Below are 24,873 nucleotides of genomic sequence, written 5' to 3' on the forward strand. Positions count from 1 at the left end.
TCCGGCTCAGGGGACTTGTTTATTTTAAGAGTTCCTAATCCCTTTAAAACTGGGTAGGGACAGGTCGACATGTGGGACATGTTATCCGTATCGTCCTTTATAAAAACATGTGAAAAGTAACCATTTAATGAATTTGCTATTTATTTCTCTTCATCTATGGTGTTGCCATTTGTATCTCTTAGACAAGTTACTTCCTACTTGAATGTTCTTTTGCTGTTATAATATTGGAAAACACTTTTTGGAATTGGTTTTAGCCCCCTTGGCAGTGTTCAATTCTATCTCTCTCTATTGGCCTTTCTAACTTCCTTTTTGACTTGTGCTTGCAGTTTCAAGTACTCTTTCTGTGTACTTTGATCTTGGTCCCTTTTAAATGCTCTGTAAAGTTCCATATTCTGAATAGTTTTTTTTTAAATTGATCTATTAAACCATTTGGGCCAGTTTGTTTTAGATTTTGATTTGTTTACTTTAGGAATGTATTTGTTTTGAGCCTCTAGTACTACATTTTTTAAAAATAGCCATCCTTTCTCTTTGGATGTTTTCTCTATTTTACTCCAATCTACTGGTTAGTCTATGTTTCATTCCTTCAGTTTGCCTTTTTATTGTTTTAATGTTATTTTTAAGCCACACATTTTTCTCTCCATACGTTTCTGTTTTGTGTTTATTACCAACAGGCCTGGTGGTCAGAGAGGCGAGCATTGAGATTACCCGTCAGCAGGTGGAGGAGTTGTTTGGCCCAGAGGACTACTGGTGCCAGTGTGTGGCCTGGAGCTCAGCAGGAACAACCAAGAGTCGCAAGGCACATGTACGCATTGCATGTGAGTATGTGGAACACGGCTGCGTGAGGGATTTTGCTCAACCATATTAGACAGATATAGTACACTTCACAGCTTACTAAACTTTCTATATACTCTACTTTACCTACAGTAAAGGCTTTACAGGGGGAGCTTGACATAATGAAATACTGTGGGTATTGCTTTCACATTTGAGAACTCACAACTTAAAAATGTATTCATGCTAATCGTGCCCATCTAGACTGTCTCAGTAGATGGAATACAATATTTTGGCAACATAATGCAACGGAAAAATGTGGGTAAGTATAGGGATAAGTAATTTGTTTAATTTTCAAAGCAGGATTTCTGCAGTTTAGGCTTCATGCGTGTTTAATCTTTGTGATGTGACCCCATACTCGCAGTGGGCCCAAATCATGAAATGGTGGAATTTTTATTTTTTTATTTTGTTCTATTTTCATAAGACTGAACATACTCAGACTAAGCTTTAAAACTGTGGGAATTAATTTGTATTTCCAGTGTGAAATGGCATGTGGTGCTAGTTAGTTTACTAAGCAGTGCTACATACTTCCCAACCTTTCGGAAACAAAAAGAGGTATGCTGTGTGTAACAGAGAGAAATACCCTTCCACTTGACACATTCAAAATTCAATAAATGTACACTGTGTTATACACTGGTTGGCCTATTTTAAGTGATTTGTAAACTTACCTTATGTTAAATGCTGGTTGGCAAATGCCTGCAATGTACTGCATGTACTGGTGCTTAGACCGTACTATTTCTGAAAACTGGGAGGAGTCAAAGAGAAGAAAAAAAAACATTTTGATGGACAGTGTTTCTTTCAAACTGTCAAAAGATAAGACAATACTACGTAAATATTTTCTAAATATCAGTGGTTAAGTATTGTAATGGATCTGTAGTTTAAACATCTGCTAGATTAACAAATTAGAGATCCCTGCAGAATTGCGTCCGTCCTGGAGTCAGTGAAAAAGCTTAGAAATCCCTAAACTCCTCACAGTCCTGATATGCAGACACATGGTAAGGTTCACACACTTTTTGTATTATTTTCTTTGATATTATTAATAATCGAAAGTGTTGTTTTTTTCTAAATATGTGAATGTTGTGGGGCTAATTACGTTAGTTTGTTTAATAATTAATCGAAACACTTAATTAACTTGTATGATTAATACAGTTCAAATTAACGTGCATTAATCAACTTGAATGAATACTATATGACCATTACCATATTAGATCACCGACTAAACACAGACAATCTATTAGTTATCTGTTAAATAATCTGAATATTCATTCACGTTAATTAAGACCTCATCAATATTATTTTATTTAATGACGTGTATAAGATCGAGGAATTACAATGAACACACAAAACACCCTCACCCACAACAAAGTAGGTTAAAATATTGTAGCGGTTTACTAGATAATAATAATAAGGGTACAGAAAGTGAAAAACTTAGAAAATCATCATGATGTAACAGTTCACATATATCAATGCAGCATAAGTCAACACCTATACTTTGAATGTATATGCTTCTCTAGATGTCGTTTTTCAATAATTCAATTAAACTACAGTACCAGTAGAATCCTATTGCTCTCCTAACATTCAGTATAGGTTCAATATCTCATTCTAACACAGTACATCAACTCGTCTGTCTCAATCTCCGTACAGGCTGCGCGGATCTGCCGGCAGGTGATGACGTCACTCTGCAGACAGTTCCCTCAGCTCAACTACACAGACAGTGGCCCTGTGCTCACTGTTCACAGGAAAAATAACTCGTGAAACACAAGCACTTATTATTGAAATGCAAAACCAATTTCACAATTACAATTCTTCTAATAACATATCACAGCTACAGCTGGACTACAATTGTTTACTAACAATTACACAAGTATACTTTTGCAACACTTCATATGACAATATGAGTTCATCAGCTTTGTTACTTTTAACAAGGTTCAAACTCTGCGGTTTTTTTGCGTTAAAAGCGCAATTTAAGATAACTATTTTATCAATTTCTATGTGTCGTAATTATCATTAATTACTCTGGTTCCACAAGGGAAAGGTAAGGGAAGTATACTCAACGGTTCCTTGAAGAAGACCCCAAAGTCTGCTGAACAAATCTTCCGTTGTAGTTATATTCTCGCTTAGTTCTGCAATTCTTCAAACCCAAGTTGGGCTCCTTTATCTTCAAAACCCAAGTGGGGGTTTCACACACGTCCTGTGTGGTTTCTTCTTTGAATACTTCGCACCAAAGGCGGACACAGTCTCATTATACTGTGTGTTTTCTTTTTTAATGCTTTGCCTAGCAGGCAGACAAAGTCTCGTTATGCTGTGGTTACGACTGGGAACAGAAGCTTGTATCTGAGCCGGGAATGGTTCGTTTCGACACGTAGATAAACTGACTCGCAGACGTCTCTTTTCCTATTAGCAGGATTCCTGAACACGGAGCTTTCTTTGACGTTCGTTTATTGCAGGGTACAGAATCTTCTTGCAGTCAAAAGGTATAAGCTTAATGCTATCTTCTCTTATGAGCCAGGTTAGACTCAGAAACCAGGTCAGACCAACTCTGAAACCAATTCAGAACCAATTCAAAGTTCTTGCTGCAAGTTGCCAGTTCTTATAGGATTTTCGCACAACGATTTATAGATTTCCCCTACAACGTCTTCCATTGTTTTTGGACTATGATTGACTCACCCTGCATGGGATGACTTAATTATCTAATTTATGACTTCCTTCGGTGTCTCCAACTTTTGCTTCCTCAATAAATACTTATCTCGGGCCCCAATCTAATTATTATCTTGTAGAGACCCTCAGTGTTAGGTTCAGCTAAAACACCCCGATTCTTAGCTCATTAACACCCTCCTCCTTTGTGTAGGATGTTTCAGGAATAATAAAAGGACCTCTCTGCTGCCTTTGACACTGTCAATCACTCTATTCTACTATCCTCTCTCACTGACCTGGGAATCTCTGGCACTACTCTGGCCTGGTTCTCCTCCTACCTCTCCAACCGCACTTACCAGGAAACCTGGCGTGGAGCAACCTCCACACCTCGCCCTCTCTCAACAGGAGTCCCCCAAGGGTCAGTCTTGGGTCCTCTCCTGTTCTCTCTCTACACCTGCTCCCTGGGCCCCCTCATTGCATCCTATGGTTTCTCATACAATTTCTATGCTGATGATGCTCTGATTTTCCTCTCCTTCCCCACCATCCCCTCCCATATCTCTACCTGTCTGTCTGCTATTTCCTCCTGGATGCACTCGCATCACCTCAAACTCAGCCTCTAAATCTGACCTCCTTTTCTTTCCCTCCTCCTCCCCCTCCTCTGATCTCTCTGTCTCTGTTCCTCTGGAATCTACCACACTCTCTCCCTCTTCCTCCGCTGAGAACCTCGGAGTCACCCTGTGACCCCTGCCTCTCTTATTCCCAGCACATCTCCACTCTGGCTCGCACTTGCCGATTCTTCCTGAGCAACATCCGAAGAATCCGACCCTTCCTCACCAACTACGTCACCCAGCTCCTGGTCCAGGCCTTGGTACTCTCCCACCTAGACTACTGCAACTCCCTCCTGGCTGGCCTCCCTGCGCCCGCCACCCATCCGCTCCAGCTCATCCAGAACTCTGCTGCCCGCCTGGTGTTCTCTCTGCCTCGCTTCGCCCACGCTACCCCACTACTCCGCTCGCTCCACTGGCTCCCGATCACCGCTCGCATCCAGTTCAAGACTCTTGTACTAGCCTACAGATGCCTTGACCAGACTGCACCCAGCTACCTCCAGACCCTCATCTCTCCCTACAGCCCCACTCGACCTCTCCGCTCCGCCTGCACTAGAAGACTGGCTCTACCTCCTCTACGCTCCCCTGCCTCCAGAGCCCACTCCTTCTCCCCCCTCACCCCGCAGTGGTGGAATGATCTTCCTACAGATGTCAGGACTGCCCAGTCCCTGACCACATTCCGGCGCCTCCTCAAGACTCACCTCTTCAGAAAGCACCTGCAGAACTCCTCTGTTTTTCCCCTGGGACACATCACCCTTCCTTAAATGCGCTTTACTTGCTCTTATCTGCCCCCTATTTTACTGCATTTAATCCTGTACTTCAGAGTACTATAATCTGCAAAGTGATTTTATCCTGATGTAACTATCACTGACACTGTTATCTGCTCCGTTATTGAATTGTATTTTGTCACACTTGTACTTGCTTGAACCAAAGTCATTGTATTCATCATTGTATTTATCTTGCTCTTAATTGTATTATTACTTGAATTGTGATTCTTGAAATGTATTTGTTTACGACTGTAAGTCGCCCTGCATAAGGGTGTCTGCTAAGAAATAAATAATAATAATAATAATTTCTTCAGCCTAAAGTCCACAAGCTGCACTGCATCCTGCGTGTTCAAGAATGAATCCAACAGATTAGTTCAGATATGTACTTATATCAAAAATAGTTATTAATTTCAGGCAATTGTGCCTACAATGTTAATTAAAATATAATCTGGGAGACATTAAGAGTGAATATAAATCTATAACAAAATTGTCAATGTAAAAAAACAAGTTAGAAAAATGCAACAGCCGTTTAAAGTGGTGATATCAAACACAAAATCCCAAGTTAGGAGAAGCAATTGGGGCAACCTTGTCAAGCATCAAGCAAATAGGCACAATTGGAAAGGTGCTGGGGCCCAACATTCACACAATTGTTGCTTCTAACTTGACTTATTTCTCTGAATACAAAACAGATGCTCGTCTTTAAAACATATTGTCTTTAACACAAGATTTGCACATCACAGGAGAGTAGACGTGAGTAAACTCTGATCCCTTATATGAGAAGTGGGTAAACGATATATTGCCCAAATTCAAAGTGGGTAAACGCCGTTTACCTGCGTATTCCCTCATACACCACTGAATAAAACTCCAAAGAAAAGTACCTGGTATTGCCAAGCAGTCTCCCATCCAAGTAGCAACCAGGCCTGACAAAATATTATTTTATTTCTTAGCCGACACCCTTATCCAGGCCAAATTACAATTGTGACGTTATTTTTTTTTTACATTACTCATTTATACAGTTGGGTTTTTTACTGGATCAATCTAGGTAAAGCAGCAGTGTGTCCCCTCCCACTCGTGACCTTCCAGGCAAGAGCACAGTGCTCTAACCACTACTCCACATGTGCTACAAGTGAAGAAGCACTAATGTCTCGTTGTATAACACTTTTATTTTTTTTTTTTACATGAAATGTACTTTTTGGATACAAATGTCAATTGCTCTGGATAAAAGCATCAGCCAAATCAGTTAATATGACATATTTTTCTGGCTTGCTATTTATTAATTTATTTATACATTTATAATGTAAACATGAATTTCTACATTTATTTATTTAAAAATATTTATTTCTAAATATATTTATGCCTCTATGCATTTTTTAAATAATTTATTTATTTATACCTAATAAATTATTCCTTTATTTTTAATTAAACGAGGAACTACAATTTAGATTAGAGATTTAGACAAGGAAGCTACATGCCCCTCTTGTGTACAATTCCATTTTATGGTATCTACCAAACAGGAAACCAGATATTTTCATACAGGAAATAGAGCATTTCTAGAATCGAGCAGAACCTTCAGGTTTTCAGCAAAAGCTGGTCAGGCATGAATGTAAGCTTAAAAAATTAATGCATTTCAACAACTGCACAGTGGCGCAGCGGGCTAAGGCCGTGTGCTCTTCAAGGACGGCATGTTGCAAGTTCAAACCACGGCAATTTATTTATTTATTTATTTATTTATTTTCCTGCAATATGTGCCGTTTTAAAACATAAATAAATAGTTTAATATAAATGTTGTGGATATCAAACTGCTTGCATTCCCTGGTTTATTTTGACATTGACCAACATGTGGAATCACATGATTGGTAGATGTCCAGTTATTTAGCTTTTCTGTTTGAAAAGTCGCTACACACTCTTAAAAAAGTAAACGGAAGAGGAAGAACAACAATTTTAGCTTAGTTTGACGACATATCTCATTGTGTATAAGAGGTATTTTGTTTGTTTTTTCACATTTGATGTAAGAAAGTTTCAGACTTTTGGTGCTGGTACAGATGGTAATTCTAAGTGATTTAGTTTTGCCGCTGCAACATGGTGAAAACAGCAAAACTCTTGGAGCTGTATAGAGACTCTCATAGTTTCAAACAAGTTTTTTTGTACGAAGAACTACCGTTCCTCTCAATCTCGGTAGTTTCAAACAAGTTTTTTCTAACTTGTACAAGGAACTACCGTTCCTCTCAATGTTTAGTTTTGTTTTAAGGATTTAAAAAAAAAAACGCTGTACACTACTACTGACCTCGTGGTTTCATTTGGAGTAATGAAGATAAAAAAAATGACTTTTTGTGTAGTAATATCTGATGTTAGTTTTTTTTTTTTTTTTTTTTTGATTAATTCTGTGTGTGTGCAGCACATGTGTTAATGATAACAGTTGCCCAGCAACCGGCCAGTCTGACTGAGCTCAAACCTACGTCGGTTTTCGCTTGATTGTATACTTCACATTATAACTATAACCGCTGGCACGTTACAGTGAAAAATTGACAGATGACTAAAGTAGTGATATTTGTCCTGCCAGTATCAGTACACTTGCTGGTGAGACAACTAGTGACTCAACACTGCAGACAAAATAAGAACTTTATCAAAGAAACTTAAGTATGATGAGAAGTACAACAAAATGGGATTTACAAAGAAAAAAGGACCAGGGGTCATAAATGGAGATTAGATAAAGGGGCATTCAGAACAGAAAATAGGAGGCACTTTTTTACACAGAGAATTGTGAGGGTCTGGAACCAACTCCCCAGTAATGTTGTTGAAGCTGACACCCTGGGATCCTTCAAGAAGCTGCTTGATGAGATTCTGGGATCAATAAGCTACTAACAACCAAACGAGCAAGATGGGCTGAATGGCCTCCTCTCGTTTGTAAACTTTCTTATGTTCTTATGTTCTTATGTTCTTACTTGTACTGGAGACCGTTAATACCCTCAGCCACAGTGTGTGATATATTATGAAGTCCTGTCTAATAAGGTTATGCTTGGGGAGAAGGCCAAGAAATTAATTAAGTTAGTGCCATTGTCAAACAACACAGTGTCATGTCGAGTTGATGACCTGGCCAATGATGTCCTGACTCAACTGGTGAACAGTGTCATCAGCCGCCAGTACTTTGCTCTGCAGCTTCGAATCCACAGACATGCAATACAGGAGGACATTTTGTTTTGTTAGTTGTTGCCTATCAAAACAACAGCTGAGGAGATTTTCCAGGTGCTTGACAGCTTCATAAATCAACTTGGTATCGTCTGTTCATGATGCATTGGCATCTGCACTGATGGAGCAACTTGAAAGAGGTGCTGGACAATGCTGCAAAGATGGTAAACTTATGTGCCCCACCCCTGTGTTTATTTGTGTGTTGTGTGTGGTGTGTTAATGTTGGTGTATTGTAGTTGGTACATGGGATATAATGTGGGTAATGAGCACGAGTGTTTAAAATGTATAATTGTATTTAGACACGAGGGTGGCACAAATCACTTCACGTGCAAATTAAAAGTGTATTGATATGTGAGCACTGGAGTGCACAGATTAGTTCACATGTTGGGATTCAAGCAAGTGAATAATTAATTGGTAATTGAATCCCAGCACAACTGTATATATAGATGCACAAAGCACTCACTCGGGGTTGTGTGTTCGGGAGAACAGGTGAGAGAGAAGGAGATATTTGTAAAAATAACAATTGCTATTTCGTGCTGGAAGCTCCAGCACGGTACTTGTTTAGTGTTCATCCACTTTATTTGTCTGTCTATTTAGTTTGGCCAACGCGCCGTTTTGTTTTGTGTTTTGTGTTAATAAACCGTGCAGCAGCGCATTCAATTCACCACATCACCTCGCAGTACTGTGTGTTCCTTTCTGGTCTGACGCCACCACTACAGCCAGCCTGCCACAACTTCATAAAAGCTTGACCCTTGAATTCCAAAATCTTCTCCACACTATGTAATGAGATGAGAAGCAAGCAAGTCGATCTATTGCTCCACACAGAGGTCCAATCGCTGTTGTGGGGTAAGATCTTGGCACGTTTATTTGAACTCCACTCCGAGGAACAGGTGTTCTTCACGGACCACCCATATCCATTCTCACAGTGTCTGCACAACACAGCCTGGCTGTCATGGCTGAGCTACTTGCTAGATATATTATCTCGCTTGAATGAGCTGAATCTAGGACTTCAAGGACTGAGTGCAACCAATCTTCAACGTCCAGGACAAGATTGACTCAATGATAAACAAGCTGGAATTCTGGGCTCACTGTGTGGAGGAAAGCAAGACAAAATTGTTTCCCTACCATGCATGAATTCTTGACATTGAATGAACTACTGCTGAAGGACAGTGTTAAAGGTGACATCAAGCAACACCCCATTGAACTGGCAAGGCAACTTCAAGAGTACTTTCCGTCAATGGGACTCAAACTATCACCAATCATTCCAAATATTGTGTGCAAACAACTGCATCCTTCACATTAATGGTGAGCAGTATCACTATTTAGCCATTGTTTATGTTGGACAAATGTAAGCATGCATTGAAACTAAAAGCGTAGATTATAGGGGCATGCCAAATATGATTATTATATCTGTGTCTGTAACAGATATCGCCTTTTTTCCAAATAACGAATATCCGTCTCGTTGTGCTCTGGCTAACACTTCCTTATACAGTGCCGTGAAAAAGTATTTGCCCCCTGTCTGATTTTCTGCATTTTTGCACATTTTTCTTCTTTCATTTGTTTGGTAATCAAACATGCAATCCTCAGGTGTGAAAAAGTTATTGCCCTCCCTTAACTCAACCCAATTAAAGGGATAATTAGGGTCAGCTGTTTGAGTACTTTGGTTAACAACCAGGCCTGATTTAGGCCAGCCCTGCCCAATATAAATCTAACTAACTTTGGCCCTTACCATCAGAGTGAAGTTGTCAGCACACAGGTTCTGGAGGCACATCATGCCATCAACAAAATAAATTCCTGAAGACCTCTGGAAAAAAGTTGTTGATGCCTATCAGTCTGGAAAGGGTTACAAAGCCATTTCTAAGGCTCTGGGACTCCAACGAACCACAGTCAGAGCCATATTGTCCAAATGGAGAAAGTTTGGGACAGTAGTGAATCTTCCCAGGAGTGTCCGTCCTGCCAAAATCTCTCCAAGAGCAAGGCGTAAAATCGTCCAGGAAGTCACAAAGAACCCTAGAACAACATCTAGGGATCTGCAGGCCTCTCTCACCTCAGCTAAGGTCAGTGTTCATGACTCAACCATCAGAAAGACACTGGGCAAAAATGGGATTCATGGCAGAGTAGCAAGGCGGAAACTATTGTTCACCAAGAAGAACATGAATGCTCGTCTCAAGTTTGCCAAAAAGCACCTGGATGATCCTCAAGAGTTCTGGAACAATGTTCTATGGACAGATGAGCTAAAAGTGGAACTTTTTGGCCGACATGGGCCCCGTTATGTCTGGCTAAAACCAAAACACTGCATTCCACAGTAAGAACCTCATACCAACGGTGAAGCATGGTGGTGGTAGTGTCATGGTTTGGGGATGCTTTGCTGCATCAGGACCTGGGCGCCTTGCCATCATTGAAGGAACCACGAATTCTAATCTGTATCAGAGAATTCTACAGGAGAATGTCAGGCCATCCATCCGTGAGTTGAAGCTGAAGCGCAGCTGGGTCATGCAGCAAGACAATGATCTGAAACATACAGGCAAGTCTACATCAGAATGGTTGAAGAACAAGAAATTTAAAGTTTTGGAATGGCCTAGTCAAAGTCCAGATCTAAACCCCATTGAGATGTGGCAGGACCTGAAATGAGCAGTTCATGCTCGAAAACCCACAAATGTCACTGAGTTGAAGCAGTTCTGCATGGAGGAGAGGGCCAAAATTCCTCCACGGCTCTGTGAGAGACTAATCAATAAGTACAGGAAGCGTTTGGTTGCAGTTATTGCTGCTGAAGGTGGTGTAACCAGTTATTGAGTCTAAGGGGAGGTTACTTTTTCACACGGGGGCATTGGGTGTTGCATAACTCTCTTTAATAAATAAATGAAATATGTATCACATTTTTGTGATATTTGTTCACTCAGGGTCCCTTTTATCTAATATTAGGTTTTGGTTGAAGATCTGATAACATTCAGTGTCAAAAATTTGCAAAAATGCAGAAAATCAGACAAGGGGCAAATACTTTTTCACGGCACTGTATGTGCAATAGACTTAACAGTAAAGGCCAACAAAGCACAACATTCTTTCAAAATACTGTATATAGCAGCTGTCTATTAATGATATTGACAATTGGTGGTTTAAGGGGGTCTGTAGTATTTTTTGCATTCCACATTTCAGTGCACTTTAAATCTAAAGTGCTTTTAGAGTCAAAATAACCAAATGGGAATCTGAGGTCTCATTGGGAATGAAACCCACAATCCAGAGATGCCTCGGCTAATATCTGTAACATCCTGATGAAACTGTATTCTGACGTTCTTTTTTTATGAAGAGAATCAGATAAAACTGAGAACAAAGAGCCACACTAAACAAATTCTTAACTTTATTTAAAATAAAAGTAGAATTTCAATTGTGACCCAGGTGTTTTAAGCATTGTTCTGTACAATAATCCTATAATTTTTAAATGGCAGATAATTAGTTGGTTGTCGATGTCGGTATCTAGGCAGGTTGGTAGAGATAAAAAAATGTACCTACTGAAAAAATGTTGACAAGGTAGTTATTTAATTTAAATTTAAATGTTGTGCTTATTAAGTTACAATTGAGACAGAAGCACTTGATTTTGCATAACCAAGAGAGGCTGCCTTATTATCTTCTAATGACCTCTAAAACCAGTCTTCCGGGATTATGAATTCAAAGGATAGGTGCTTGTGGCTTTTCCCCTGTAAAATACTTTTTACATTGATTTCGCTTTCTGGTCAGTTTGGCCTAGTAAACCTCCCTTCCCTCCTAAATCCACTAAATGTACTAACTAGGACTAAACTTGTCCCAAAAGCCCAGGGGAGGCTGGAATTAATCTTTTTTTGACAGTTCTACTACAGTTTCAGGATGCCTCTGGTTTATATATAATTTCAGTTTGACAAGTGTCCTTTTTCCTACCTTTTCATTAGTCACCGTTACATTAACTCTGCCTTAAGGCATTGGAAGTCTGCCTCTCATCATCCACCAGAAATATGATAGAGGATATCCCTGATGTTCTAAACTAGAAAAGTATTAAACAGATTAAATATACAATGATACTATTGTTCTCAAATCTCCACTTCAGACCCTAAGACACTGTCGCCATGCATGTAAAACAATTAACAAACATCTCTAGAGGTCTTTCAATTCTAAATTAAATTATAATTTAGGCATATTTTACAGTCATGTAGTGAAATATAAATACATTTTACTGAACAAAGGGAACACATTGATGAAACTGATGCATTTTTTTATGTATAAAACTGAAAAATAAATAACTTTGGTATCTTTAAGAACACTCAGGGGACTTCTTTGACCTGAAAAAAGAAACAAGGACCAGGGGTCACAAATGGAGATTAGATAAAGGGGCATTCAGAACAGAAAATAGGAGGCACTTTTTTACACAGAGAATTGTGAGGGTCTGGAACCAACTCCCCAGTAATGTTGTTGAAGCTGAAACCCTGGTATCCTACAAGAAACTGCTTGATGAGATTCTGGGATCAATAAGCTACTAACAACCAAACGAGCAAGATGGGCTGAATGGCCTCCTCTCGTTTGTAAACTTTCTTATGTTCTTAGTTGCGTTTAGACAAAAAAAAAAAGAGTACAACGTTATTAATTGTGTCTCTTAGATGAAATGGGAACTAGAAATGTAATATTTAATTAACTTGGTGTTGTATTAGAGAAGCATAGTTGCTTGTGAAGAAAGCTATGCACACATAGGCGTAATTTACATGGGGGACTCAGGGGACATGTCCCCTTCAATTTTTCAGTGACACGGAAAGGTCCCCCACACATTGCAGGAGTACTCAAACTTTTTTTTTCTCAATCATTTATTCGTATAATCACTAGTCAGTATGGAGGTCACACAGGACCCAGTAGAAACGTCAGTCAGCTGGGGCAGGTTGTACTAATCAGATCAAAAAATGGAATTGGATCCGGGATCACTGAAGCCTGATCATGAGAAAGTGCTGTACTACGCAGATCTGGACCAGGCTCCACTTATCTGTAACGTTGATCCGATCCTGCAGTTGCATGTGCCATACCTAAGGAAACAAACCGATGAAGCGAACATACGTGGCTCGTAGTTTAAAGTCCCCAGCTGACAAATTTGTATACAGCCTGAAATAACAGTAATGTTGGGGAGCAATGGCAAACACATGGACAAAGATAGAGGAGGATGTGCTAAGCTGCTGTATCCAAGACACTTTATTATATGTAAACAGTAAAATGGTTTAAGTTTGTAATTCACCATAGCTCGATGTTATTTACTAATGTTATCACACTGAGGTTTCTGTCTACTTACAGTTTAACTTCTGATTTTAAATTGAAACAGTAAACTTAAAACTGTTACAGCAAAATGAGCTTTCTGCCTTGTGCAAATAAATATAGTCATCAATAAAAACAAAATACTTTTAACACTATTATTAGCTTTGACTAACAAGCAAATTATAGCTGATATTTGCCAGTTACTGCAGGCAGATCTGTAAAGAGTCGGGAAGATATGACGCATTGTACCCATTATACTCGCCCGTTGAAGGGTGGATGAGACGATCCTCTGCATACGTCAGTGTCTGGCTTGTTGAGGGACCCCCATCTATAGATTGTGTTTGCTTCTCCGCCGGACATTGTTGAATTGTTTTCGGCACTCTTGTGCAGTTCTTCGGATGCCGGATGAAGAAGCATTCATAGATGCAGCTGTCTGTTTCCATGCCTCTTTCACCTTATTTGCCTTGGGTGCTCGATGTTTTGTGCCATCTAATATTGTTCTCCTTGCTTCAACTTCCTGCAATAATATCTAGTCCTGTGGAGTGAAGCGTTCCTTTCGTTGTCTGCTAGTTGCTTGCGTGCTGCCAAATTCTACTTCATGCTGCAATAGTGTCTTTTTCCTGTTGGATACATTCAAATTCAATTCACACACATTCTTACACTCTTACACTTGTGACAGGCGCTAAATCTGATCAAAATCACTTGGTACAGACCACGCCCTGCAACACTACCACAATATCTTTGAGCATTGCCCTTGTGCTTGCCCCCGTGTTGTCAAAATCGGGCCCATTGTCTTCTTGGGGTTGTTTACATTATTGTCTATCCACTGCGGTTTGAGGTTCAAGCTACATCTGCATCTTTTAAGTGGATGGAAGCTGAAAATACTTTTCAAAAACACCCTTTTCTTATACCAATACAGTACTAGTATCATTTTAATAGCAAACCTGTATTTATCTTAAATATTTAAATTGTGGGGAAACCTCAACGTTTCTTGAAATATATTTTAAGGGCAATTCTCATACCTCCCATTAAATCTGAATTATGCCATACTTAGGGTTGTACTAAAGTGATTCGATCCTGGATCCAGGCTCCAATCTGAGAGTAGCTTCGGTGCTCTTCGAAGATTAAAGTCACAGATTCGTAATTCCATGACTCAGAAGTGACTGAATAATATAACTAATTACCACACACATCACAATATTGTGCCAACAATTTATTGCTGAGTGATTGCCGCAGGAATGTCTTTGGATCTTTTAATTAGACATGCAAGGGGTGCAATGTTTTATTATAACTTATTTATAATATGTAGACATAATGGGCTGCTGGAAAAAACTGTGACAAGAAAATAAAACACTTCACAAAAGAGGTAGAACTGGTATACAGGTGTTTGGCCTATTATTTTACAAATGTATTCTAAATTATAAATTTATACTACAATGTACTTGTTCATTATACTGAATGCATGTGTGTGATGTGCTTTTAGATCTCAAGAAGACCTTTGAACAGGAGCCTTTGGGGAAGGAAGTTTCCATGGAACAGGAAGTGCTTCTTCAGTGTCGCCCACCTGAGGGGATACCAATGGCTGAGGTACATACGTGTCATCTTTCTTCTAACTAATCACAATCTGTATTTCTCAATTCTAAACAAGTTCAATATGATACTGTACATGGTAGCATGGCAGCTGATCACAAACTCACTAACCTTTCAGTTAGAATGAATTGATTGGAAAGTGATACATTTATCAAAATTTGATTTAAGAAAACAGCTTGAATATTTGTTCTTCAACATAAATATAGATAGAATGTGTTGAGATAATATTATATAAGTAATGTAGGTTTTGGTATGTTTCACCTTTCTTAAATGTATTCAATCTTTAGGCAGCAATTCTCTGACATAACAATGATTTTGGAGGTATTAACCTATTTGCCAACATTTTCAATGCCTGTAGTACATGGTGCTGGATTTAAGGGTCCTGCCTTTTAAATAAATAAGGCAAGGGAAATCCTGCCCGCCCTATTTCAGACCCTGAAAAAATGTAGACAGTTTCCAAGATTAAATGTTTGTTAAAATCGTTTGTCTCACACAGCAGGCAATATCGCAATTATGCAAGGAGCTTACACCCGAACTGGAATATACTACCAGACGGTCACATGCACATCTCTTTAGGCCAAGGTTTTATCAGCATGTTTAAGTAGCAGTTACAGTGGTTAACTATTTTTGAAACTCAAAGGCTCAGTTTCCACCTTTCTCACTGTATTTTGGTTGTACTTTTGGGTTGTGTGTTTCCATGTAGATTTCTTTTAGACGTAGACATTCTCCTTCCAAATGCAAATAACCTAATTAATATTAAAATACAGGAGGGTATATTTAAATATTTATGTCTGCCAATTTAGCATTGCACGACTGTTGATATCGTACAGCTTTCTTAAACTTTTTAGGTTGTGTTGAAGCATTTTATAAAAATTTTATTAAAAAACTACGGGAAACAAAACAAAAAAACGAGACCTCCAAGGCCGGGAAGAGACGGATTTCCCCCAAGGCAAAACTAAGGAAGGATAGGAGGACAAACCAAGGTCTCCCTGACTTACTGAGTCATCTAGTCGAGAGAGGTCAGACTTGGCTGATGCTCAAAAGCCACATGGAGAGCCTCGCGATTTACGCAGGGAGAGCAAAAGCGCTGGAAGAGAATGAGAAAAAAACACATAAAGAGGGGCAGTTATAAGAGCCACCTTTGATAAGTTGAGTCAAATGACTAGCTCGAAAATTGGGAACAAGCTTTGCTCTCCAAAGGGGGAGACTGGCACGGGTGCAAATGAATCGATTAGCATGAGAATGGAAAACAAAATATAGTTAACCCTTTCCGGTCCGACATTATCAAAAATACGTAAAACACAGGTCTCTAATCGTTTTTTCTCCGGAAAAAGCAGAGAAAACCATTCAATGGCTGAGTGAGACCAATAGGAGAAGCCGAAAAAAAGGGGCGGATCTGAGCAATACACATAGCCTCGGCACCACAGAGATAACACGGCCATAAACAAACAAGATAGCTGCTTCTGCATCCAGTGCTCAAAGAATATCACAGACATTTGCAGAGCTTTTTGTTATAGTAATAAAATAATGACTTGGATCGCATTATTGAGGAGTCTGGTGATAAAACGAGTGATCAGGAGATGATTTATCAGTATGCACGACTATGAAGAGGTATGTGAAAAATACAGCGAACAAGGGGTGGGACGGGGCTGGAGATGTAGTACTGAGTGTCCTGTTGATATGCAGTGCCTTTTAAACCTGTTTTACTGTGAAAAAAATACTTGGAAAAAATACTGAATAAATGGACCACAAAGGGTTAAGTTATTTGGCCGGGGGTCCGCCTCTAAGGTCGGGAAGCGAGCTTCACTTGCCCCCAAAAGAGGACCCCCAGCTCCCTGCAACTGCACCACCAATGCAAAGAAGAGAGAAAATTGTTAGTTAGAAAATAAAGTTAGTGATTTATTACTGATATTGATTAATTACAATTATTTATTTATTTATTTATTTTTATTTAACTAATCTAACCACTCGGCAGAGAGGGAAAACCGTGCCTTTTGTGGGAGGAAACCTCTGGTGGTCCTTTGTTTATTGGAATAATATCGAGGCGAGAAGAGTGAATGTAAGATTCCACCGCTGAGGGAAGGACTGGTTGATTTTAATGTTGGCTGCTGATGTTGCTGCACCTATACGGATGAATGGGACAGTGTGATTGAGGAGGAAGTACAGATTAGAATGAGCTGAAGACAAAGGATTGCGAATGTATGACTTTAGTTGAAAACCAGTTCGCTGAATGGAGGAATGGGTAGAGGGAAAGGTTCGATCTCAAAATGAGAAAGCAGTGTTATTAGTGATACCTGGAAGGTGTTGGGCTTCCAAAATAAAATTATTTATAATTTATTAAATAATAATTAGAGGGAAGAGGAACTGCCTTTATTAATAATATGAACAGTAGATTGATATGCCAAAATGGACCCCAAAGATAGGCTGCAACGACATTAGAGAATACTTCAAGTAAGGCTGTGGATTTAAGCTGAGGCGGAAGATTGTTGATTTCTGGAGGCCAGATATCTGAGAACCATTGATTAAGAAAAATTACACCAAACCGATAGAAGAAGCATCCTATGGAGTGAGAGGTCATGGGGGGCAGAAATGAATTAATCGTAAAACAGAGAAAGGCCGTAACAGTGCTGTAAGAGAGAGGACCACATCCTAATGTCTTTCCTGGCTTCAGCTGTAATATTAATGTGAGAGTTCCAGTTTATTGGGAGGCAGTCAGGCTTGAAATCGAATAGTATCCAAAGTTATTCCTAGGGATTCGAGAGTGAACTAGACCGATGGTTTTCTCCTCTGCGAGGTAGACGCCGACTGCTGAGAAAAGAGACCTGAGTTCTAAGAGTGCTTCAGCTGGAGGGGCTGATGGAGGAGATATAACGAGAAAGTCGTCCAATAAGTGCAGCAGAAGGGGGATGCAATTAATATTGAGTGGAATCCAGCAGAGGACTTCGGAGTGTGAATCAAAGATCTTAGGTCTGCGGCAGCATCCAAAAGTTAGTTTAGGAGCAAAGTAAAATGGCCCCTTCCAACAGATACCAAAAAAGATGACAGAGAGAAGGGAATATAGGCATGACTTTGAAGGCTTCGGAAATGTCTGTTTTAGCTAACCAGGAACCCTGTCCTGATATTTTGATGGACAGGATCAGATATGGTGATGTAATGAAAAGAAAACTGATCCGAGGGAATGTGAGAATTAATTCTGCTGATAGAAGAGCAGAGAGGATGATGATGAGGTGCTTCTTGCCTGACATTTTCCTTGTAGTTACTCCAAGCTCAGTTTATTTTAGACACACTGTTTAAAAGTATTTCTTTTCACAGTAAAACAGGTTTAAAAGGCACGGCATATCAACAGGACACTCAGTACTGCATCTCCAGCCTCGCCCCACCCCTTGTTCGCTGTATTTTTCACATACCTCTTCATAGTAGTGCATACCGATAAATCATCTCCTAATCACTAGTTTTATCACCAAACTCCTCAATAATGCGATCCAAGTCATTATTTTATTACTATAACATCTAAAAAAAGCTCTGCAAATGTCTGATGTTCTTTGAGCGCTGGATGCAGAAGCAGCTATCTTGTTTGTTTATGTCTGTGTTATCTATGTGGAGCTGGGGCTATCTGTATTCATGAGATACACCCCCTTTTTTTTCAGCTTCTCTCAGCTCCTATCGGTCTCACTCAGCAATTGAATGGTTTTCTCGGCTTTTTCCGGAGTAAAAAAAATAGAGACCTGTTTTTTACGTTTTTTTGATGATGTCGGACAGGGTCCGACATTGGACTGGAAAGGGAAAATTGCAATGTCGGACCAGGTCGGACATAGGACCGCAATGGGTTAATGCGGCATGAGGGAAGGGAGGGGCTGAAACTGGGCCCTCCATGAATCCCTTTGAGATCTCAGAATTGATTAGAGAATCGACAACTTCTGGTTCTTTTATAGCAGATTGGAGTTTTTTACAAGTAATAGAAGAATGGCTGGATTTTAAACCAGTAGAAAAACCATTAGTAAGGCCAGAAATTAGATAACACTGTGTAACAATTTTTTTTTTTGGGGGGGGGTTCCTGGGTAGTAAGTGTTATTTCCAAATTGCTTATGCCTCAAAAGTATAGAAAAATGGCTATTATTCCCCACAAACTTTGCTTTTGTGACCAGGACAGTGATATTTTGAAATGTACCTATTTTCCAGAACATTCCAGATAGATTCAGTGCTGAGTAAACTTGGAGTAACTTCTAGAACTTTCCAGTAATATAAATAGTAGTATAAATACAGGGGCCTTAAGCCCACCAGTTCAGTTCAGCTGCCTAAATGGATACATATCCTCATTTTTCTGAGATGGCATCAAGGTCATAGGAGACTTCAAAATGGTGGCATTCCTGATGGGTCTCCAATGCGGTTTTACCCAGTTTCCCTGCTATCTTTGCCTTTGGGACAGCAGGGACTCCAAGGCGCACTATCACAGGCGGGACTGGCCACAGCGGACCGAGTTTTCTGTGGGGAGGAACAACATCAAGTGGGAGCCACTGGTGGACCACCAAAAGGTGCTGATGCCACCACTGCACATCAAATTGGGCCTTATGAAACAATTTGTCAGAGCTCTAGATAAGGAGTCGGCAGCCTTCAAGTACCTTCAAGACTTCTTCCCTAAGCTCTCTGAGGCAAAGGTCAAAGCCGGTGTCTTCGTCGGACCACAGATAAAGAAGATCCTGGAGTGCAATGAATTCCCCAAGAAGCTCAGTAGTAAGGAGAAAGAGGCTTGGAACAGCTTTGTCGCAGTGGTTCGGGGCTTCCTGGGCAATCACAAGGCCGAAAACTATGTGGAGCTGGTTGAGACTTTGGTGAAGAACTACGGCACAATGGGCCGTAGGATGTCCCTCAAAGTCCCTATCCTTGATGCTCATCTTGATAAATTCAAGGAGAACATGGGAGCGTACTCGGAGGGGCAAGGCGAGCGCTTCCACCAGGATATACTGGACTTTGAACGCCGCTACCAAGGACAGTATAACGAGAGCATGATGGGAGACTACATTTGGGGGCTGATTCATGAAAGTGATTTACAGTATAATCATAAATCTCGAAAAACTACTCATTTCTAAATCTTTTGTAGTCATTTTTGTATTACTTTAGTATAAATACATGTTAATTTGGATTCATATGTTGTTTTTTTCTGACTTTATGTGAACGAAAAGACACAAATTCGCCCGTTTTCTCATTGGAAATAGGTAAATTTCAAAATATCACTGTCCTGGTCACAAAAGCAAAGTTTGTGGGGAATAATAGCCATTTTCTATACTTTTGAGGCATAAGCATTTAGGAAATAACACTTACTACCCAGGAACAAAAATTGTGTTACATAGTGTAATTAACAAAAACGATCAGGTGATATTGAAGAGCATCTGATAGAGCCGTGATGTTGCCAGGGTGTGGCAAAGTGGTTAACTATGTACAGATGCAGGAATGCAGCAGTGATCAATGAACAGACAGAAAACGATAAACCAGGAGCAATGATATTTTATTTTGTAATCCAATTGGTCTGATGACCCAAATACAGTAAATAATAACAATGTTAACAGGCAATACAGCGGCGTGTATTGCTCTGTGTTAACACTAGAATCGCTGGGTTTATGCTACTACCTAGAACCACCAGCAGTAGTCATTTTGACAGGTACATTTTAAACAGCTTCGATATGAAAATGAAACGCAAACTATCAGATACAACTCAAAAGTTTTATTTATGAACAACATATCTAACATTTGCACAGCAGAAACATCGTATTAAATGAAAAAATTAAACATAAAAGGCTTTTTTCGAAATTAGCGCATATAATGGATGACATAAAAAATTAAAAACTATAATAAAATAAACATTTCAAAAGAAGATATTGTGTAAACAGGTGTAAACTGCTATATGTACATACGAAACTGTGAAAACAAAGTCATTATTTACAAAAATAACATAAAAGGCTTTTTTTTCACATTACCCTACTGCATAGCACGACTTAAAAGTATAATAAAATAAACATTTCAAAAGAAAATATTGTGTAACCAGCTGTAAACTGGTTACATGTAGGCTTACATACAGAATTGTAAAATCGAAATAATTATTTAGAAAAAATACCATAAAGAAAATAACTCCGTTCCCATTGTGTAACGGGAATGCACATTCAGGGAAACATACTTCAAAGTAGCCCCCATATTCGCACAATCCTCACAGATGTAACGCTTATCAACTTGTTTGCATTTACCACATACTGCTCTTTCACACTGGACACAGATATCAGAAGTTTTATTTTTACTGCATTTAGTTACCTGGCATTGTTTTCTGTTGCGTGTGTCACTTGATGTGCACTGTATCCAGGTTGAGCTGCGTTTCCCTGCCGCTTCGCAGTTTTCTGAGTGAAATGTTTCTGCCAAAGCTCCGTGGCTAGCATCATAAGAGATCTCTCCTACTGATATTTCCCCCGGTGCATTCATTGTACAAAACAAAGGAATTGATGGCTGCCATGTCCAGTACATTGTAAAATACAGCAACTACACCGGTAATTGCTTTCACTGAGTACTAGTTTTGCGCAGATGGTGGAAACACTCTTGTTCTTTGTTTACTGTTGCAAGCAGGCTTTTTTTTTTACTTCAACTGTTTTGCTAACTACAGTGAAATAATATATACAGTACTGTGCAAAAGTTTTAGGCAGGTGTGAAAAAATGCTGTAAACTAAGAATGCTTTCAAAAATAGACATGTTAGTAGTTTAGATTTATCAATTTTCTTCTGTTCACTCATTGCAAAGTGAGTGAACAGAAGAAAAATCTACATCAAATCAATATTTGGTGTGACCACCCTTTGCCTTCAAAAACAGCATCAATTCTTCTAGGTACACTTGCACACAGTTTTTGAAGGAACTCGGCAGGTAGGCTGGCCCAAACATCTTGGAGAACTAACCACAGTTCTTCTGTGGATTTAGGCAGCCTCAGTTGCTTCTCTCTCTTCATGTAATCCCAGACAGACTCGATGATGTTGAGATCAGGGCTCTGTGGGGGCCATACCATCACTTCCAGGACTCCTTGTTCTTCTTTATGCTGAAGATAGTTCTTAATGACTTTCGCTGTATGTTTGGGGTTGTTGTCATGCTGCAGAATAAATTTGGGGCCAATCAGATGCCTCCCTGATGGTATTGCATGATGGATAAGTATCTGCCTGTACTTCTCAGCATTGAGGAGACCATTAATTCTGACCAAATCCCCAACTCCATTTGCAGAAACTTCCAAGGAACCTCCACCATACTTCACTGTTGCCTGCAGACACTCATTCGTGTACCGCTCTCCAGCCCTTCAGCGAACAAACTGCCTTCTGCTACAGCCAAATATTTCAAATTTTGACTCATCAGTCCAGGGCACCTGCTGCCATTTTTCTGCACCCCAGTTCCTGTGTTTTCGTGCATAGTTGAGTCGCTTGGTCTTGTTTCCACGTCAGAGGTATGGCTTTTTGGCCGCAAGTCTTCCATGAAGGCCACTTCTGACCAGACTTCTCCTGACAGTAGATGGGTGTACCACGGTACCACTGTTTTCTGCCAATTCTGAGCTGATGGCACTGCAGGACATCTTCCGATTGCGAAGGGAAGTAAGCATGATGTGTCTCAGAAATGTCTTCATCTAGACAATGTGGGGAAGCTATAAAAAAGGCTAACAAGATGCTTGGATATATTGTGAGAAGTGTTGAATTTAAATCAAGGGAAGTAATGTTAAAACTCTACAATGCATTAGTAAGACCTCACCTAGAATATTGTGTTCAGTTCTGGTCACCTCGTTACAAAAAGGATATTGCTGCTCTAGAAAGAGTGCAAAGAAGAGCAACCAGAATTATCCCAGGTTTAAAAGGCATGTCGTATGCAGACAGGCTAAAAGAATTGAATCTATTCAGTCTTGAACAAAGAAGACTACGTGGCGATCTGATTCAAACATTCAAAATCCTAAAAGGTATAGACAATGTCAACCCGGGGGACTTCTTTGACTTGAAAAAAGAAAAAAGGACCAGGGGTCATAAATGGAGATTAGATAAAGGGGCATTCAGAACAGAAAATAGGAGGCACTTTTTTACACAGAGAATTGTGAGGGTCTGGAACCAACTCCCCAGTAATGTTGTTGAAGCTGACACCCTGGGATCCTTCAAGAAGCTGCTTGATGAGATTCTGGGATCAATAAGCTACTAACAACCAAACGAGCAAGATGGGCTGAAAGGCCTCCTCTCGTTTGTAAACTTTCTTATGTTCTTATGTTCTTATGTCTTTCATCTGCTGCAGTAAGTTTCCTTGGCCGACCACTGCATCTACGGTCCTCAACATTGCCCGTTTCTTTGTGCTTCTTCAAAAGAGCTTGGACAGCACATCTGGAAACCCCTGTCTACCTTGAAATTTCTGCCTGGGAGAGACCTTGCTGATGCAGTATAACTACCTTGTGTCTTGTTGCTGTGCTCAGTCTTGCCATGGTGTATGACTTTTGACAGTAAACTGTCTTCAGCAACCTCACCTTGTTAGCTGAGTTTGGCTGTTCCTCACCCAGTTTTATTCCTCCTACACAGCTGTTTCTGTTTCAGTTAATGATTGTGTTTCAACCTACATATTGAATTGATGATCATTAGCACCTGTTTGGTATAATATATTGGTAACATTCATCTCTTTTCCTAAGCACGGTTACATCAGCCTAACACATTGTCACCCAGTTTCTGAACAGCGGGGCGAGTTTCATCTTTGCACAGGTAGGGGTAGGGTCCGCTGCCAGCCAAAACTTGATCCCAAATTTGACAGGTTTGTTTGTCCAGCAACACCGTGCTTTTGTCGGAAACAGCTGCTTGTCCATGTAATGTTTTATGTTTAGCTTGAAACAGGCAATGCTGTTTTCAATGAAGTCGTTCCAGATTTTTTATGCCAAGGCAAATATATCTGTAGATGCTCTCAAATCAAAACGCAAAAAATATAAAGATTTCTCGAAAAAGCCAGCCAGATGGCAGTTCTCCAAGGAACTGATAGGATTACAATAGATATTTGGAGAACACATATCCATACGTCAAGAGCAATATTCCAGAGGTACAGATAACAAACGGGCTTGTATACATATAACTAATAACATATTGTAGGTTATACTAACAGTAAAAGCATGTATTGTAACAAGCCGTTTTTGGCGGTTCTAGGTAGAAGTGCTCATAACTTTTTTATTTTTGCGATTCTGACTTTCAAACGTCGTCAGTATATTTAATACATATATTTAGGAAAAGTCAAGAACAGACAACCGTAGATCTTTAACACGCAGAGTAATTTAAATTTTAAAAGTGAAAACTGTCAAAATGACTACCGTGGCGGTTCTAGTGTTAATTCACCGGTTGGTCCTGAAATAATAGTCCAGATTTTAAACACCCATACATAACAAAAAATACTAACACAAGTTCACAGAGTGTGTTCTAAAGTGCTTGTGATGTAAATACAGTTATTCGTGAAACAAAGTGCAGTGATGTCCGGGTAAGTGCTGGCCATTGGCGACAACTCCGGATCGTGTTCAGCCGTCTAATAATAACAAACAGTATATTCTATAGATACGACAACAAACAAACAAAATACTCACAATAATAATTCAAATCTTTCCTTCCGGTTCAGCTTAACCATATAAGGAACAGATCACTTTGCTACACCCCCTTTTGTACCATCAATCATGATCCCTTGGTTAACTAGTGGTTTAAGAGGCAGTGTGGTCCAGTGCTTAAAGTCCAGGGCCTGTAACCAGAAGGTCACCGGTTCAAATCCCACCTCTGCCACCGACTGAGCAAGTCACTTAACCTCCTTGTGCTCCATCATGCGGATGAGATGTTAAATAAATGTCCTATTGTATTTGACTCTGCATATTTTGCACAGTTCGCAGCCTACCTCTGTAAAGTGCTTTGTGATGGTGGTCAACTATGAAAAGCGCTATATAAAATCTGTGGCTGCCATGCCGTTTCCCTTCGGAGTCAATTGTTTAGTTTATCATA

At 39.7% G+C, this 24,873-nt stretch overlaps 1 protein-coding gene across 2 annotated transcripts in view; it reads left to right on the top strand.

Moving 5' to 3' along the window:
* The window catches only part of LOC117408401 (netrin receptor UNC5C-like), a 379,281-nt gene that overhangs the window by 180,372 nt on the left and 174,036 nt on the right, over positions 1-24,873 (top strand). For both annotated transcript variants that reach the window (XM_034013361.3, XM_034013362.3), the window contains exons 3-4: positions 672-815; positions 14,763-14,866. In XM_034013361.3, coding sequence (XP_033869252.3) covers positions 672-815; positions 14,763-14,866 — 248 coding nt within the window. The remainder of the gene's footprint in view (positions 1-671; positions 816-14,762; positions 14,867-24,873) is intronic.

Source organism: Acipenser ruthenus, chromosome 2, assembly GCF_902713425.1.
Source record: "Acipenser ruthenus chromosome 2, fAciRut3.2 maternal haplotype, whole genome shotgun sequence".
NCBI classification, from domain to species: domain Eukaryota; kingdom Metazoa; phylum Chordata; class Actinopteri; order Acipenseriformes; family Acipenseridae; genus Acipenser; species Acipenser ruthenus.